Genomic DNA, 18,945 nt, shown 5'->3' with positions numbered 1-18,945 from the left:
TATAACCGGGACTATCGATATATCCAACCCCGTTTGCATGTAATTTTCTCTGTGCGTGCATAGAAATAGTATCGATATAACCGGGACTATCGATATATCCGATATCGATATAACGAGACTTTACTGTATTTTTAAAATTAACATAAAATGGAGGCATTGTTCTTGGTAACGATTTTACAATCCTGTCAATACTATATAAGTACAAAGGAAATGTCAAACTATCAATGATGTCTTTTTGAGCAAATGTAGAGTACTTGAAAGTGAAATACAACTGAAATTAATTCCTCTTGACTGAATTAAAAAAAACATTTAATTCAGATGTTTCAACTTCTACCACAAGAGGGAGCCAACATCCAACTCGTGACATGTCAATCTCAAGGCTCCAGTGCCACCAATAATAATAATAATAATAATACATTTCATTTATAAGCACCTTTAAAAACTTTCAAGGACACTTTATCTTTGATATTCACAGTTTTCCATTGTACATACATGATGGTGCACCACCAAATACATTTCCCCGCTCTCCCGTTGCAATCCAATTCCCTAATTAAGAGGCAATTGATCCAAAACCCTGCGAGTGGATTGGCCCACTTTTTTGCCATCAATGGCTATTAAACACACTCAAGTCCAAACTTCACATTTTGCCTCTCAACAACCTGGCCAAAGCAGAGATGGGATGGCGGATATGTGCAAGCAAAGCTGCAGAGCGGTGGCAACTGCGATAAAGAAAAATAATTCAGTGATGCTCCGCCATACACGCACAAGATTTACAGCCTGTAAAACGGCTCATAAAATACATGGTAAATACACACAAGCACATTTTATATTTGTGACATTTTCATATCCAGGATTTTTTTTTTCTCCCTCAAATGTTATTTTGTGTGTTTCATCATGTAGGTTGAACAGATGGATCCACCCGAGAACTAGAAAGGAGCCATAGCTCATCTTATTTGATGCCAGACTATGTCGGTTATTTCATCCTGTTCCCGTCAGGGGTGGACGGGATGTCCAAATTTCCCCCCTCCGTGTGTCCATGTTGCATCGCCAGAAGAAATGTAGGCTGTATTTTACATATGTACTTCATTCCCGTCATTAACTCATTCACTGCCATTCACAAATTTATTCAGGAATTAAAAATATGACAGAGCGCTATTCCAGAACTTGTTCGGCTTTTGTTTTTTTTCATGCTTGGGTGCCGATAAAGCGCTGGCCATAGCCTCTGGCAATGTTTTTTTCTTTTCCACAAGGTGGCAGCATTTCCCTTCTTTTCATGTTAGCGCTTTGTTCCAGCTTCAGCTGTTCAAGCACTATATAAACCAATATGTATGTATTGCATTGTATTTTGGACAGCTGCACTCATTTCAAGCTCATATAAATCCCGACCCATATAGTTTAGGAATTAACTCTTTTTTTCTGATGAAAGACGAGAGTAAGGTTTCTAACGCAGTATTGAAATTTTATGTCGTCTTAAAACTCTATTACAACATAAACATTCAATACAGCATTAGAAACCCTAGATTCTCTTTTTTCATCACCAAAAAAAGAGTTAATTCCTAAGTTATATGTGTCTGGAGTTATCTGAGCTTGAAATGGGGGTGGTTTTACACAATACAATGCAATAGATATTGATTTATATAGCGCGTTAACAAGAGATGAAGCAGTAACAAAGCATTAACATGGACAAAAGGTAAATGCTGCCCCTTCATGGAACTGAAAAAACACCGCCAGAGGTCTGACCAGCGCTTTATCGGTATAGGTTTGGACTTGTTTTAAATGTCAAAATGTTCATGTTAGAGTGTTCGCTGATGGCCCACAAGAGAAAAAAAATGATAATTAAGAGAAATTCCCTTCAAATTAATGCATTTGGAGGTAAGATCTCTTCGCATTCTTCTATAAATTAGACAGGAAGACAAGTCGGTAACTTATAAAAACAACTTTAATGAGACGAGACAAATCTGAAGTTGCCTCAACTCGTAAACACAAATATTTCACAGACTTTTTAATGCTCAGAGCTCAAGTGGATAATCCACACACACACACACATACACACAGCATGCGGTCTACAAATGGTACTACCCCGAAGTTTTTTTTGACCATCAATTCTGTCATCCTTGAACAAAACACGCTTGACGGGTTGACGCGCTCAACTGTGGGTTGACGCGCTCAACTGTGACTTGACGCCAGAAGGCCGGACTGAGCTGTTGTCATGCCATCGGACTGTGACGACGGATCTGGAACAAGGAAACAAGCAAGGAAGGAGTTGAAGCCCGCTGGAGGTGACGTCAGTTGCAAAACCGCGGCACAAAGTAACAAATGCTCACACATGCCATTGGATGCTACGGGGTGGCGAGTGCCCATCGTCTGCATTTGTCCTCCACTAGGGGTGATCCGATTGGCCACAGATTGACCTGAAGGAGGGGCCACAATGGAGTCTTGGAGTTTTTTTTATTTTACAGTGATACCTTGGCTTACAAACTTAATTGCTTCCCAGACAGAGTGTGTAAGGTGAAAAGTGTGTATCCCAAAAATTAATTTCCCATAGGAAACCATTAAAATGAGAATAATTCCCAGGTTCCCATAAAACATAATTTCCTACTTTCTACTTTTCTATGCCTTAAAACTACACAAAATATACCTTATTTTATCTATAATAAATGTGCTATGGTATTATATTTAAAGATATAAACTGTACTGTATAATAAAGTCGTTATTTACCTTTGTGATGGTCGTTGATGGCTTGATGGAATGGAGTGGCCGGTTTCATCAGCATTAAACACTTGATGAGGAACGTAAACTTCTTCTTTCACCATCTTGAGGAATGATCCCTTGTAGGTGCTTTCTCTGTGACAATTTTATCTAGTTCCTCATCGATTGTGTTCTGTTTATCTGGGTTGATAGCTTTTTGCATCAAGTGTAATCTTTGCATCAAGTGTGCAGATGGCTTGTGCGGGTTGTTTGTGGAGCCTGATTTATGAGATATTTTAACCTTGCAGTCTACACTCTGCCTTTGAACTATCAAAGTTGAAACTCTCTCCCTGTCGTCTGCCTGTCTCTTTAATGTTTAAACCACCTCCACTCCCTCCTGCGTTCTTGACCAATCATGTGGCTTTAACCGAAGACTGGGGGCGGGGAATAGAGGACAAAAACAGTTGGCTGCCATTTTGTTGTTAGAAGAATGGGCTCGTTCGTGAACGACACATCACTCTTTGAGGCAGCTCCGTGTGTATCCCGACAAAAGTTCGTATGCCAAGGTAAAATTTTCATAAATTTAACGTTCGTAAACCGAAAAGTTCGTAAGTCAAGGGGTTTGTAAACCAAGGTATGACTGTATTTATTTATTAGTCATTTGATCTTTCGTAACCAAATCGACCACTGTCCTAACCAGAATGCTGCTGCGTTGTGAATCCAGGCTGTCCCTGTTGCTCCCTCTGCTGGAGAAGCTTCATCTCCGCCTGTTTAAGCTGCTCGGTATGGAAGGACTGTCTCTCTGTAAGAAGCTGTTGGCGCTGCTGCTCCAACTGCAAATCAAGCAAAGAAACATCTTACGGACACAAATCCAGGAAAGAAAATGCATCACCATTGTCATCAACTCACAGCCTCTTTCTCACGGTCCATGATGGTCTCCAATTCTTCAAAGTGCCTCAGTTTGATCTCAAGCTTCTTCATTTGGGTCTCCACCAGCAAAGCCACCAGAGACTTGATCTTTCTTTCCTCAACCGCTGCCAAGTGCTGTGTGAAAGGCAAAGATTGACACCCAAATATTCATTTTGCCTGCGTAAGAAGTCCAAGATGGCGTCCCGAGTAGGCCGCCATTTGCAAGTGCTGTCACAAACCTAGCTTTTTTTCTTGTTTTGTGTTGTTTTTGTGTTTTCGTTGTACGTCATTTGGAATGTATAGCGATTGTTTTTCAGCATTTTTGGCCACGGCATTCATCAAGGAGGAGACTGTGCTGAGCGGTTGCGCTTTTTTGGCAGCACGAAGATGCCAGAACCGTTTTTGATTGGGAGGAATGCCATTTGACTGTCATCACTGGTGAGCTTGGGCCTGTTGTGATTTTTTTTGGGGGGCGTCTAAAACAGTCCCGCTTTGTTCAACGGAAACGCTGCTGCTGTTGGAGAGTCTGCGGCTGGATGGATGGATGCATGGCTTGAAGAGCCCACGATGAGAACGAAGAAAGGAGCGTCAGCGCAGTATGTGGAACTGTCGTGGCGTGGAATTGAAGCGGATTTACGTGGGACAGGAGGTGTGAGACACTATCTTTTCGTCAATGGATGCTACAGCTTTTTGTTTGCTTTCAACATTTAGCTTGTAGCCGACGTGCACGTTTCACCATGGCGTCCCTGATCTACTGGTGAAAAAGACGCTTTGATACTTTCCTGTTTCATCTAGAACTGCTTTATACAACAAAGAGGGTGCAGAAAGTGCTTAAGATTGAATGACTCTTTGGTGTCATATTATTTTGTTATGTTGTTTTTTTGCTATTTTACTAACTTCAAGATGCCGCCGCCAGAGTGTTTTGTTTTTCTACTTCTTCCTTTCCTTTCCTCCCTCAACTTTGTTGTCGTGAAATGTGAATTTCTCCACTGCGAGACTAATAAAGGCTAATCCAATAACAAAAGTCAATAGTTGTGAATCATTTTCAAAATGAGAACGTCCTTTACCTTTGCCTTTGTTGCAGCGGAGGACAAAGCGGCGGCGGCCGCCGTGGTAACAGTGCTCTCGACAAGATCCAGTTCTATCGCCGCTCTCCCCTCTTGCCCTTCTCCCTTTGTATGCCGCATGCCATCGTCCTCATTGCCTGGAAACGTGTTGAGAATTTGTCAAGCAAATATAAAACAACTTGTCTAACACTCAATTTGATATTGTACCGATATGAATTCTGTCGCTTTCCTCTGCGTTCTCTCTTTTGACCCCTTCAACTTTAGGCACGATGGATTCAACCAGGAGCCCGTCAGCATTCACAGCAATCTGCACGGGGGACCAAAATATACATCTGGTCAACATCAGGCAGAATGGACGTGTGCCTGTAGTGGTCATCTACCTGATGGGAACTGCTGTTCATTTGCACTTGTGAAGCATCCGTTGAGTCTGAGTGGTAAGAATAAATTTGTTACGTCGATAGATATCAATTGTGTTTGAATGTACGTGATTATATTGGACTGAAAAGTCTCACCAGTTGATTTCATTTGGTTGCACGTCATTCCATTCAAAGATTCTTCCTGGACGTGTGAAAATTCCTCTAGACACAAACTCAATCTTTAGATAACATTTCTATTTTAAACGACACATATGAATTCTCTTTCATCCCCTCACCCAGCGCAGCCTTAGCAGCGGCCGACGCCACCCGCGGATCCACCACCGAGGCCAGGAAAGCCACTGTGCTCATCACGGGGTTTTCGGATTGGCTGAAGGGCACTGGCTGGTACGCCAGCGGGCCAAGGGAGGCGGACGAATCCTCGAGGTACGGGTCCTCAATGGGTAGACGGAGGAAATGGAGGATGCAGTCATCTTGTGTTCTAGAGCCCACATGCTCAGACACTTTATTCCAGTCGTCCCTGTAGACTTCCAAGGCCTGGAAAATCCCCCAAAACACATTTAACCACAAATACGATCCTGTTACATTAGCATTCATTAACTCATTCGCTGCCATTCACAAATTTATTTGCGAATTGAAAATATGACGTAGAGCGCCATTCCCGAATTTGTATGGGTTTTAATTTTTCTTGCAGGTATGTCGATAAAGCACTGGCAATGTTTTTCCACGAGGGGGCATAATTCCCCTTTTTTCCATTTTAGCACTTTTTTACAGCTTCAGCTGTTGTTAAAGCGCTATATAAAACAATATGTATGTATTGTATTTTGTACAGCCACCACCATTTCATGCTCCGATAACTCCAGACCCATATAATTTAGGAATTAAGTATTTTTTTTTCATATGAAAAAAGAGAGTCTAAGGTTTCTTACGCTACATGTAATGTTGATGTAGTCCTAAAACTCGATATTCTCTGGGTCCCGGAATTTGAGTGAAAATGACAAAAACCTTGGCACTGGAGTGGACACATTTTTGCACATTGTCTGGCAGTGAATGAGTTAAAAAAAAGACTTACCTCTAACAACAAAAGTGTCTCTTGCTCGGTCCACTCCCGTCCTGCACAAGCGCCCTTTGTCTAAAGACAAATGCAAAGAATGATAGCAAATGTCAGTTGTTGAAAAGTGCATTCAGAATCATCAGAATCAGAAAGCCTTTAATAGCCCCATAGTGGGGGAAATTCGCAATCTACAGCAGCAAAATTGAAATTCAACGTGTTTTCCGTTGCTTGCTGAGACCTTTGGGTGTTTCTTGGCGTAAACTTCCATGCGCAATCCGAAATTCTGGCAATCCGAAGGCTTTTCTCTGCTCTTCTCTGGGAAACACAACATGTGCTGGGACGCTGTCACCTGCAACGGCAAATTTAGACCCTTACCACTAATCTCGGAAATGTAACACTACGAGCGTGAAATTAACTTTTTGGTCATGTAGAATATTTTTTTAAAATAAGGTTGCAATATTAGAAATTGTTAACTTTTTGCTCACCTGAAGAGGTTTGTGTTGTAAAGGGGCCAGCCCATTGGGTGTGTCTGCCAGGACATTAAAATGAGGAGTGGGTGGGGGTCCCATGGGGAGTGGTCTGCTCTCTGCATCCACCTGGTAGTTAATCAAACCCCACTGCTCTAAAAACGCATGCGCCCTGTAAACAATAACCGCCATCATCAGTTTTGACCTCCTATCAGCAGCTCACGGACATAACTGTACGACTACAGTTGCACACGTGGATACCTCAAAATGGAACAAACATCCCCAGTGAGATTCCGCCGGCAGGATGTCGAGCTGAGGTATTCCTGCGGGTTCAGCCGGTACGTATCCACCATGAAATTACGGTAGGCCAGATAGCTGAGACAAGACAGAAAAAAAAACAAACTTTAACTTCTTGATTGTTCTTATTTATTTCATTTTATTTGACAGGAATTGACCATTCGGACGGTGTGGACCACTCACACTTCGGGTGACTTTGACTTGTTCTTCCCGTTGAAGAATTCAGGGAGGGCGCGTTTCTCGATTGAGTGGATGCTGACAAAAAGAAATAACACGCAAGTACGGTTCAGTGTCCAAAAAAAAAAAACCATGTTTGGATACACGTATGCATTTCTCTACCTGTTGTTATTGAACCAAGATGTGTAACTTGGTATGATGATGTGATGCGTTTGTTCCGTGATGTTCTCCTCGCCCTCTAATAGGCGAGGAATCTCCATTCTTCCCTCCTCATCGTCCTGATTTACAATCCACATGAGCAAACACAATTTGGTCCACAATCGGAAAACATCTTATTCCGATGTTAATCATTACAATATATATTTAACTCATTCACTGCCAGACAATGTGCAAAAATGTGTCCACTCCAGTGCCAGGGTTTTTGTCAATGTCACTCGAATTGCAGGACCCATAGATTATTGAGTTTTAGGACAACAGAAACATTCAATGCAGCGTTAGAAACCTTATACTCTCTTCTTTCATCAGCAGAAAAGAGTTAATTCCTGGGTTTTATGGGTCTGGAGTTATCTGAGCTTAAAATGAGGGCAGCAGTCCAAAATACAATGCAATACATGCATATTGATTTATATGGCGCTTTAACAACAGCTGTAGCAAGAACGAAGCGCTAACAAAAGGCAAATGATGCCTCCTCATGGAACTGAAAAAACATTGCCAGAGGTCTAACCAGCGCTTTATTGGCACCCAAACAAAAAAAAAAACAACCCGAACAAATTCGGGAATGGCGCTCTCCATCGTATTTTGAATTCCCGAATAAATTTGTGAATGGCAGTGAGTTAAATGGCAATTACCCTTCCTGGAAAATCGTCTTCTTGGTCATCTAAGAGAGAAATACAGCAGATGATCAGAATGTGTGGTGCAAATCAGATAAAAATGGCAGCGGAACTAAGCTAACAAAAATAACAAAAAAAACATGGTTATGTGCCATTAGAAACATAACATTTATTGTGCAGTACTTTAATCATTTACCCAGATCAGCCATGATCCCTCCTTTTACAGGCGTATTCTCACTGTCCTTTTTAAAGTTGACTGCAAAGTAACAGAAGAACAACACAATCAAATACATAAAAATATGACCCCCAAAAATGCTTTCAAAATATGATTTTTTTTTCTATGATTGTGGATTTTTTCAAAAAAAAATAAATGCAAAATTGGACGTAGTTTACCAATTTTGGGTAATATGATCTCCTCCATGTTTGGAACAGGTGTGGGGTCCTCCATTTCTTTGGTCAAGTCCTCCTCTGGCTCCTCCTCCTGCTGACCACGTCGCCGCCTTCAGGTGAATATCCACAAATGAATCATACCAATCCAGAACAACGGGACCGCGTAGAATTCAATTTGAATATTGCATACCCCTTTTTTCCTTTCTTCCTAGTTTCAGAAGACAGGGGAGAAGGAGAACGTCTTCTCTTTTTGAAGGGGGTGGACTTCACATCCTGGGACAGATAAGGTGAGTTATTTTATTTTTCTGTGAAATATTCTGTCAGGATGCCGAAATATAACAGACCTGGTCTTCTCGTATGTGTATGCGCTGTCGGAAAATAACAGCCACGTTCCCTTCATTCACACAATAGTCTTCTGCGTTCATCCATTCGTTGAAAACGTCCGTGTCCAGAACATAGCCAGCGTGGACCTGGATCACACGGACACATCAATATAACACCATAGATTGGAAATGTGAACCTGGACATTCTGCTTGCGAACGTTTTACATACGCTCCCCAGCTTACGAACGAGATATGTTCCGAGCGGTCGTTCGTAAGGTGAATTTGTTCGTAAGTTGCTTTAGTGCTATATTTTTTATGGAATGTATGTTTAAAGGACAACCGACGCCGACGGACAAGTTGTGTCCATAATTTGTAAAATCCCTTCAAATGACTTCTACTTAGCGTATTTTACAAAGATTCCACCGCATATAGCTATATTTTACGTTTTAAGACTTGCGCTGAATATTCAGGAAGTCTTGTTTTCGAGTTGATGACGATGTCTGACGTGACGTCACGTCAGGAACGCCCCTGACCGAGAAAGCGACACACGATGCATTTTGGGTACTTTGTTTGGATTGGATTGGATATGCCTTTATTAGTCTCACAGTGGAGAAATTTACATTTCACAGCAGCAAAGTGATGAAAGGAATGAAAGTAGAAAAATGAAATAATGGTCTGAAAACATCGTGTTGATGACGAAATTAGAAGGAAAAAACATAAATAACGCAATGGTGAATCATTGCGTGTTGCACCAAGACTACTATTTGATACTAGTTGACACAAATTCCCAACAGACAAATCAGCCCATTTCCAACGGCGCTTGGGCGCCATCTTGTGCATTATCTGAGACGCTACATTGGAGTCCAGACGCCTCAAAATGAGATGGAAGGACTTCTTTAATCGATTGCAAACATTTATGCTTTCCTCTTCGGAACTATTTGAATCATATGAGTAACAAGAAAGCATCTTCTCCGAATCTGAACTCCATGAGCCCATTGTTTTGATTCTAGAGCAAGGCAAGACGTCCTGGCGTGACATCACGAACAAGGGGGCGGGACCTTCTGAAACTCACAATTTCCGGGGTCATTTTGAAGTAGTTTTGGGACACTTTAAGTCATTTTTATTGGTGTTTTGCATTTGACTAAAATATCAGCCTGTGTGTTTTGGGTATTTTACATGCTATAAAACGTTTTTCTGATGTCAGTTAGGAAACAAAAAAATTGTGTCGGTTGTCCTTTAAGTCAAACACTGAACGGGGAAGTGTGACATCATAAGAGCACAAACAAAAGCATGTTAACCTGCCAATACACTCTGAAAATATAACATCAGCTCACCCTCCACGGTTTCTCTGGCTGAGGAGGGTCCTCAACATCTCCGTTGACGTCGCTCGAAGGCACCCAACAATCATAACTAGAAAGATAGAACGATGAAAAAAAAAGGTTAATATTTTTGTCGCTGAATCTGATGCCTGGTCACATGTGTAACTCTCTAATACCTGTCAGGGTGCATGCCCCAATGCACCAAGATCTGGTTTTGTTTTCGCATGACAGGCCGAATCCATTCCTCTAGAATGCAAATAGTTCAAATAAAATTCCCGCCTTACCACAAAGCATTCAGTCATAACATGCACATTTTTTTTTGTTGCCCACCTTCCTCCGTGGATGAGAGCAATGGATATATGTGGTGACTAGCCAGGCTTCTGTCCACACTAACAATGCCCTGCATATCCGGATAGAAACAAAAGTGTGTCATTGTTAGAATGTTTCTCACCTTTGAGTCAAATAACTTCACCTGGTGCTTTGTAACGACAACGCTAATTCTGCTGGCTAGGTCCTGATCCAGCGAAGGGTCCAGATAAACGACGGGATGTGACAAACAGTTGTGCTGTTGACACACATGTACCATAACAAAAAAAAATCCATTCACATTTGTTGCTTTTTAGAATATTTCTGTTTCCGCGCGTCGTTACCTGTAATAGTGTTCTTTCAATCATATCAAACATTTCGACATTCCTTTCACTCCTTGATGGATTTTGCAAGTCAAACCTTCGCCTGCAAAAATAATAGCATAGAGATTCATATTATCTATTCATTATCACACTAAAGTCAAGACGATGTGTGGGCTCGCTTGAGACTCACCAGCCTTGCTCAGATTTGAACATGTATGCTGAACCGAGAATGTGGCACAGTCCACCTCCCGGCCGCAAGTCCATGAAACAATGTGTCTGGAAAGTGAAATATGCCAATGTGAGGAGGGTATGTTAAGATTTGTGTGTCATTGTGTATTTGTTAAATTGTTTTCTTGCCACCTTTGATGCTATCATTTCTCATAATCAGGTTAAGTTGTTTGGCAAAAAAAAAATGTAGAAAAGAGCCTTACAGGGAGTTTGTTGCGTGCAGGACTTGGAACTCGTCTCCCGAATGCATCCTCTTGAAACTGGAGGAGCTGCAGCGTCACAGCAGCCAGTGCCTGACATGATGGAGCATCCACCAACACAAACTACACAAAAGAGATTTGATGAGTAGGAGTAGTGCTTGGTGACTGACTGACAATCACGGGGCTGCATTTTCTCCAACACCATTGACTCCCAGTTGTTAATATTAGTACGATTAACAATTGATGATGGGCAAAATTGGATTTTTGGTGCTGACCTGCGCCAGCAATGTTACTTAGTTTCAGAAAATGTATCGATGCTAACGTCAAACCCTGAGGGATGTCTGTTTACAATCCGCAGGAAGGCGGTGACTAGCTTTTTTAGCTTCGAGCTAGCTACCTTTTTGTAGTACTTCCCGATCCACTGGCGCACTAGCTCCAGCTGAGCTAATATGTCAGGACTCTCCCAGAACCAAGCGGACGGAATACTCTCTCTTTTCCCATGGGCGGTGAACGCAGAGCTGGTCTGGCCTGTGCCTTGAAATTCAACGTTCGTTAATCCGGACATGGCGAGAATAAGAAGTGATTATTATGAAACGACAGACCAAAACTAGCTAGCGCATGCTAGCTTCGGCTATGTCGCGTTCTGTCGCGAGATGACAGACCCTTTCTCTCGTTGACGTATGAAAAATCCCGCTGTTTGCTCGACAGAGGGCGACAGCGAGATTCACTAATTAATAACCTAGAAGAAGAAATGGGAGATGTGTCAAAAAACAAGCCAGGAAAATACAACACGCTGAAAAAATATCAAGCTTTAGAGTACACTAAATGAGCAGCGCTGGAGTTGTTGTTCTCGTCAGGAAAGACGTGAATTCGGGGCAGATTTAACCCAGCCGGACATAAAGGTAGTTTTAATTTTGGTTCCAAATTCTCCATTCTTGGAAGATAAGCTACGATTGAAAACAGCGTTGAGACGCAAAATACCTATTTGGTTCAAATGTTTACAAGTACAAAGTGTCTCCGATTAAAGTGAGTACTCATGGTTTGGGACTCGCCTCGGTCACACGCTCCCGAGGATTGTTCCTAGTTTTGTCATTTTCATTTGTTTTTTTACGGGAAGAGTTACTGAGCATTGTGTCAGGTGACCAAGACAGGATGTCCGCCTCACATCGTTATACTTATGGCACTCTTAGGAAGCAAGGCCAGACATAATTCGCAAATATTGTTGTCGTTATGACAGACTTTTTCCAACCACTTTATACTTTCTTTCCAGAGCCATGGGCGTTCATGGTCTCACGACCTTTGTGAAACAAAACAATTTCCTTGTTGATGTGAAAATCAAAAACACCCGACTGCTTGTGGACGGCAGCAGTTTGTACCACCAGCTCTACTTTAACCACCATTTGGACCAACGTCATGGAGGTGATTATGATGCCTTTGCCTCCCTGGTCCTTGACTTCCTCTCTGCCCTGCGGGCCTGTTATATTGAGCCATATGTGGTTCTGGATGGAGGTAATTTTTATCATTTTCAGATCAGAACTGAGTGTTTATTGCTGTTCCTGTGATAATTTAGTCCTTTTTTCACTCAATTCAGGGACTGACCCCAGCAACAAGAAGTTTGGCACTCTGCGGCAGCGTCTGCAGTCCAAAATTAAACAAGCGGAGAGTTTGTCTCAAGGCCGCAATGGCTCACTTCTCCCCATCCTGACACGGCTGGTCTTCATTGAGGTCCTAAATCAGGAGAAGGTCTCCCTGCTCCAGAGTCTTGCTGAGGCTGACTGGGATATTGCCTCTCTGGCTTGCCAATGGGGATGCCCAGTTCTCAGCAACGACAGTGATTTTTATATTTTTAACCTGCCAGGTATAGATAGATCTTGCATCTAAAGAGAAACAGTACCGTGAACAACCCACTTCCTGTGTTCGTTTTTTTTATCTGTTAATTTGAAATTATTATTGCAACTGATTAACAAGAGTTGTTGAATGGCTTGATAATCCAAAATGTGATAAATATAACAGTGGTGGAGGGGATTTTTTTCACAGCGCTGAATATATTACATTTTTTGTGAAAGTATTTTTTTCTTTATTTTGTCTCTTAACAGGTGGATACCTGCCCCTCCAGTTTTTCAAATGGACCAAGCTTAATGGGACAGCATCTCACCACTTCATCCGAGCACGGCGCTACACGACTCATGCCCTCTGTCGTTTGTATGGAGGAATGAATCCGGAGTTACTGCCTCTTTTTGCTGTTCTGGCTGGTAATGACTATGGTACTCCAAAAGCGGCTGAAGGACTCCTGCATTTGGTCAACAGAAGAACTGGAGTAAAGGGGAAGAGTAAAACGCTCCCTTCCCGTATCACCGTCCTGCTTCGGTGGCTCTCCTCTTTCCGAACTTCACTGCAGGCACTAGCGGAAGTGAAGAAGCTCATGGGAGCAAACGGCGGGGCTAAGCTCAGTGGCAGGCTCGAGGAACTTATGGAGGAGTACCACGTGACCCCTCCAAGTCCCCTGAATTGTTGGTTTACTAAAGGCAAGGTTCCAGAAGAGCATCATCAAACGTTACCAAAGAGCTTGTCAGGGGCTGCGACAGAAGGACATTTGGCTCACCTAGTGATTGATGCTTTGGTTGTGCGCAGGGTGCTCCTCAGCCCACAGGTGGAGAACAGCAGGCTACCAAGTAGCAACCGTTGCGCCGCATCTATAAGGCAAGCCATATATGGGATATTACTGCTCGAAGGGGCGCCGACGCTTCCCGAAAGCTCCCAGCTTTTAAAATCACCAGATAGTTTTACCCAGAAAGCTCAAATGAGCCAATCGCACGATCCAACTGCCGTCGTCGACGTGTCTGCCGGCCCCGTATTTGTGGAGGAATGGGATCGACTTCACCTCAATCTGAAGAGAAACTATGTGGAGGCAATGCGGCTAAAATCCCATTTTCATGTGGATACCCTCAGTGAGGTAATGACAAAACCATTTGATTCTTCAACTTATTGGGGAATTTCAAAAAATATCGCATCAACATTCTATTATGACATGTAGAACAACTCAATGTTAACTCCTTCACTGCCAGAGGATGTGCAAAAATGCGTGTGCCAGTGTTTTTGTCATTGTCACTCGAATTCCAGGACCCACAGAATATTGAGTTTTAGAATAACATAAATGTTTAATACAGAGTTAGAAACCGTATACTCTCTTCTTTCATCAGAAAAAAAGTTATTTCCTAAATTATATGGTTCTGGAGTTACATGAGCTTGAAATGAGGGTGGCTGTCCAAAATACAAATGCGATACATATTGTTTTATATAATGCTCAATGCACAACAGCTCAAGCTGTAGCAAAGCGCTAATATGGAAAAAGAGGGAAATGCTGCCACCTAGTGGAAGTGAATAACATTGCCAGAGGTCTGGCCAGCGCTTTGTCGGCACCTAAGCAAGATAAAACAAAACCCGAACTAATTTGGGAATGGCCCTGTATGTCATATTTTCAATTCCCAAATACATTTGTGAATGAGTGAAGTGACTGGAGCTATTCGTCACCTCCACTGTAATTTGGTATCTTTCTTTTATTATAGACTCATTTTTCCAGATAAAAAGTTCATAATGTCTGAATAAAATTCAATTTCAGAAGGAATGGAGATGGATGACGGGGTCTTGTTACTTCTCCTTTCCACTACGCAGGTCCCCGTAACGTGTCGTCATAATGCGCTATTTGAAGTGTTGCGGGTCAATCCGTCTGCCTTGGCTCACGTTCCTCCCAACATGCATCTGCCTGTGGCGGTGACAAGCTTCTGGCTGCAGGAGGCCCGGCCAACGCCTTCACAGTTTGAGCTCCAGGCCTTAATTGTAGGAATGGTTTACGGAGAGCTGGTTTTGATGCAGCAGCCCGGAGTTATGTCCTACGGTTCGTTCCACTGCATGGCTAATATCATTTTTAATCCACGTGTGTGTATTTGATCACTGATGAACTTGCGCTTCACTTTTATGATCGCCAATTCCAGGCCAAAAGGAAATTCTCTGCGCGCCCGGTGTGATTCATCGGCTGGATCAAAATCGTCTGTCTTTGGGAAACGGCTTGGACGTCGCAGCGGCTCACAGTTTCAGCCAATGGCAGGCCTGCATCTGGGCTGCACAGTCACTGAATGAGTTACTGTTGATGCCGGTGAATGAAGTCTGCTTCTCACGGTAAGAGAAAATATAAAGTCAGAAGAAAATGTGCTGTTTGCATTTCCAGATTTGTATAGCTTGAGGTCTTTCTTATGTGGGGGAGGGTGAAATTTCGGCAGGAACCATTGATTTACATAACTTAATCTGACCGTCTCTAAACTTTTGAATGCTCATGTAAAGTTCAGCTTGCGTTTCTATTTTAAACAAAAACTAATAATCCAACCTGTCCACAAAGTGAATGGCGGGCTTGGTTTATTTTAGTGGCGGGCCGTGCACGTCACTCCGAGGCCTTCAAGTAGTGCTATGTCTGAATCACTCCACAGCTGAGTGTCCACTAGAGGGTACTGTTGGCCAGGAAATAACTTGTGACTTGAAAAAGCTTCCAAAATACTGTCATTAAACTGTTCGAATTTTTACTATCAACATGTGGATTCACGATAACCTCATAAAATTGCTATATTATTTGCAATTTTGCTAGCTTCGGAGCTGTCTAACCTTGATGATGTCCGCTTTGAAAACACCTTTAACAGTCTATCTCCAACCAAATTCCATTTTGTCCTCCTCCTTCTGCCATTGTGGGTTGACAAAACTGCTGTTAAATCGACACAACAATATATTTGCTTATGTAGACATGGTGTGCTAGCTCTGTCCAGTATGCACTCATCATTTGTGGCAATGATACTATGATTGGCTAGTGACTAGCCAATCATAATTTGTGAAAACTGACGTTGCTAGCGCCTTCGAGCAGGCCTTCAGTTGCCAACTCAAACTCTGATTGGTTAAAGCAACAGTTTCATCACCATTGATTTTTATGCTCCTGTACCTGCAGAAATGATTATGAAGGCGTGCAGGCAGATTTCTGACCCTGGTAACAAATGATGGCTGAAATTTGATTGGTTAAATGCTTCAATACAAAAACATACACGAAGGAAAGGAAGATGAAAAACAATTTGGAATTATTTAATAAGAATTCATGGGCAAAATATAATTCACATAAGTCTGTGATCCAGATATTTTTGGGCCAGCAGAGAAGGCCTACCACTTGTTTATATCTTCTGAGTCATAGCTATCAACATAACGACCTTTTTTTCTATTCAGTGATTTGCTGACTTTCTTCTGTGCCTTTTCTATTAGTTTGTTCAGCGGTACCATGGTGCACGGCGTTCTCGAGGTCCTAAAAAGAGGTGAAACGGTCAATCGTGTGCTGCCTACGTTTTCACACAAAATTTACAGCGTCCTGCTAAACGCCGTGAAGAATTGCAGCTCCAAGCCGCAGCCTTTTCCTACGCTGGGGGGCCTTGGGCGAGGCGCCGAGCGGGGAAGACGTGGAAGAGGAGCAGCGGGAAAAAGGAGAGGACGAGGACAAGGAAGGAGAGGAGGGTTTGAGAAGATAAGCAACCGCTTTGCTGTTTTAGAAATAAGTGAGTAAGACAAAAATGATATTCAGACTTACACGGGACCAAATGGACATAAACACGTGTCACCAAATTTCCAAAGTGCTCAGAAAGGAACCCTGTAATCATTTTGTATTCAGTTTTAGCTTGTCTTTTGATCCTATTTGTCGCAATGTCTTTTCAATGTCGAATATCTACCATTGAGTTTTTAATGTTTTATCTGTGCCTTTCACACATTTAAAGGACAACCGACACCCCCGGACAAGTTGTGTCCATAATTTGTAAAATGACTTCTACTGAGCGTATTTTACAAAGATTCCACGGCATATAGCTATATTTTACCGTTTAAGACTTGTGCTGAATATTCAGGAAGTCTTGTTTTCGAGTATATATTATATTGGAAGACTTCTTTTCATTCATTGAAGGTGTGCCCTATAAATAATCTTAATGGAGAACGTTTGAAAATACAGCGATACCTCGGTTTACGAACCCCTTGGCTTACGAACTTTTCGGTTTACGAACGTTCCATTTCTGAAAATTTTACCTTGGCATACGAACTTTTTTTCATACTGCCACAATGAGTGATGTGTCGTTCGCGAATGAGCCCGTTCTTCTCACAACAAAATGGCAGCCGACTGTTTTGTCCTCGATTTCCCACCCCCAGTCTTCTGTTAAAGCCACGTGATTGGTCAAGAACGCAGCAGTGAGGGGTAGTGGTTTAAACATTAAAGGGACAGGCAGACGACAATGAGAGAGTTTCAACTTTGATAGTTCAAAGGCAGCGTGTAGACTGCAAGGTTAAAATATCCCATCAATCAGGCTCCACAAACAACCCGCACAAGCCATCTGTACACTTGATGCAAAAAACTATCAACCCAGCTAAACAGAACACAGTTGATGAGGAACTAGGTAAAATTATCGCAGAGAAAAAACCTACAAGGGATCATTCCTCAAGATGGTAAAAGAAGAAGGCAATGTTCCTCATCAAGTGTTTAATGCTGATGAAACCGGCCACTCCATTCCATCAAGCTATCAACGACCATCACAAAGTTAAATAAAACGACTTTATTATATAGTACAGTTTATTCCTTAAATTATAATACCATAGCACATTTATTACACATAAAATAAGGTATATTTTGTGTAGTTTTAAGGCTGAGAAAATTATCTTTTATGGGGACCTGGAAATGGATTATTCTCATTTTCATGGTTTCCTATGGGAAATATTTTTTGGGATACACACTTTTTGCCTTACTGTCAGGGAACCAGTTAAGTTCGTAAGCCAAGATATCACTGTACACCATTCATTGGGGGTGCGCCTTATTCTCCTGTGCATCTTATGCACTGGAAAATTCGGTAATTTGGTTTTGAGCACAAACCTTCCACAGAGTTTCATTTTTTAAAACTTGATTGCAGTATGTGCCGGTGTGTGTACACACTGGACAACAATAAAAAAAGATAAGACGTTTTCAGGAGTCGTATGATGCTGACGTCATGCGGAATGTGGACTTATTGTCTGAAATCATTGACACGAAAACTCTTCGGGAGACAAGCGGGTTATAGAAAATGCTCCGGCGACTCTGCACTTGCTGCTTCCTCTATGAAAATTCCAATGAGGTATGTTTTTCCATTCCATGCACGAGCAGTGTATTATTATCAAAGGAATCTGACTGTTTATATGCAATTTCAGAGAAACGTTTCACATTTGGCTGCTTCAGAAATCGTGCTTGTTAGGCCTGACACAATTCAGTCATCTCAAAAAGGATTTGCTCAGGCTTTGGAACCGGTGTGTCACACTTATTGATGAAAAGGCTTTGTGTATCCTGACCACGGTTCAAATGCCTTTGAGCAAGGCACTGACCACCTTCTGCGTGAATAATGCCACTATTGATACCTGGGTTTCAGTGAACTTAATTTGATTCTGAATGAATAAACGGAATGCCTTTTATAATGACGTTATCATCCTGGTTTGTTTACGTTTTTTATATATAACAGCAGTTAACTCATTCACTGCCAGACGTGCAAAAATGTGTCCAGTCCAGTGCCAGGGTTTTTGTCATTGTCACTTGAATTCCACAGGATCCACAGAATATTTGAGTTTTAGGACTACATAAACATTCAATACAGCATTAGAAACCTTAGACTATCTTCTTTCATCAGAAAAAAAATGAGTTAATTCCTAAGTTAAATGGGTCTGGAGTTATCTGAGCTGGAAATGTGGACGGCTGTACAAAATACAATACATATTGATTTATATAGCGCTTTAACAAAGCTGAAGCTGGAACAAAGCACTAACATGGAAAAAAAGGGAAATGCTGCCCCCTTGTGAAAAAGAAAAAATGCTAGCGGCCATGGCAAGCGCTTTATCGGCACCGAAGCATGAAAAAACAAAACCTGAACACATTCGGCAATGGTGTTCTACGTCATATTTTCCCGAATCA

General features: G+C 42.0%; 3 protein-coding genes across 6 annotated transcripts in view; 2 read left to right on the top strand and 1 right to left on the bottom strand.

Annotated features, from left to right (window-relative positions):
* LOC148882948 (uncharacterized) overlaps nt 1–18,945 on the top strand; it is a 38,218-nt gene that overhangs the window by 15,285 nt on the left and 3,988 nt on the right. For 2 of the 3 annotated variants that reach the window (XM_089023678.1, XM_089023681.1), the window contains exon 1: nt 17,990–18,121. The exons of the other annotated variant lie outside the window; for it this stretch is intronic. In XM_089023678.1, coding sequence (XP_088879804.1) covers nt 18,071–18,121 — 51 coding nt within the window. In that variant the 5' untranslated portion in view covers nt 17,990–18,070. Of the gene's footprint in view, nt 1–17,989; nt 18,122–18,945 lie in introns of those variants that run through there. 3 annotated transcript variants of the gene reach the window in all.
* Nucleotides 1,922–11,594, bottom strand: smarcc1b (SWI/SNF related BAF chromatin remodeling complex subunit C1b). 2 transcript variants are annotated; one of them, XM_089023670.1, is made up of 28 exons: nt 11,350–11,594; nt 10,956–11,075; nt 10,715–10,800; nt 10,546–10,627; nt 10,368–10,460; nt 10,226–10,295; nt 10,072–10,141; nt 9,911–9,986; nt 8,598–8,723; nt 8,444–8,526; nt 8,257–8,363; nt 8,060–8,119; nt 7,882–7,910; nt 7,196–7,311; nt 7,040–7,111; nt 6,821–6,934; nt 6,578–6,731; nt 6,331–6,441; nt 6,111–6,170; nt 5,317–5,575; nt 5,177–5,242; nt 5,045–5,091; nt 4,872–4,971; nt 4,665–4,801; nt 3,598–3,732; nt 3,386–3,521; nt 2,331–2,411; nt 1,922–2,234 (listed from the first exon to the last, which is right to left on the bottom strand). In XM_089023670.1, the coding sequence occupies exons 1-28, from the start codon at nt 11,515–11,517 to the stop codon at nt 2,167–2,169; spliced, it is 2,826 nt and encodes a 941-aa protein (XP_088879796.1). In that variant the 5' UTR covers nt 11,518–11,594; the 3' UTR covers nt 1,922–2,166. The 2 variants fall into 2 exon arrangements, with proteins under 2 accessions (XP_088879796.1, XP_088879795.1); XM_089023669.1 differs by having other exon boundaries at nt 2,325–2,411; nt 11,350–11,593.
* aste1b (asteroid structure-specific endonuclease 1b) lies at nt 11,698–18,461 on the top strand. Its single transcript, XM_089023671.1, has 7 exons — nt 11,698–11,854; nt 12,223–12,461; nt 12,544–12,810; nt 13,049–13,905; nt 14,625–14,847; nt 14,945–15,128; nt 16,245–18,461. The coding sequence occupies exons 2-7, from the start codon at nt 12,227–12,229 to the stop codon at nt 16,537–16,539; spliced, it is 2,061 nt and encodes a 686-aa protein (XP_088879797.1). The 5' UTR covers nt 11,698–11,854; nt 12,223–12,226; the 3' UTR covers nt 16,540–18,461.

Source organism: Hippocampus bargibanti, linkage group LG20 (genome assembly GCF_051943395.1).
Source record: "Hippocampus bargibanti isolate YZ-2025 linkage group LG20, ASM5194339v1, whole genome shotgun sequence".
NCBI classification, from domain to species: domain Eukaryota; kingdom Metazoa; phylum Chordata; class Actinopteri; order Syngnathiformes; family Syngnathidae; genus Hippocampus; species Hippocampus bargibanti.
Note: the sequence above shows the minus strand (reverse complement) of the source record. Positions and strands in the feature narration are given on the sequence as shown.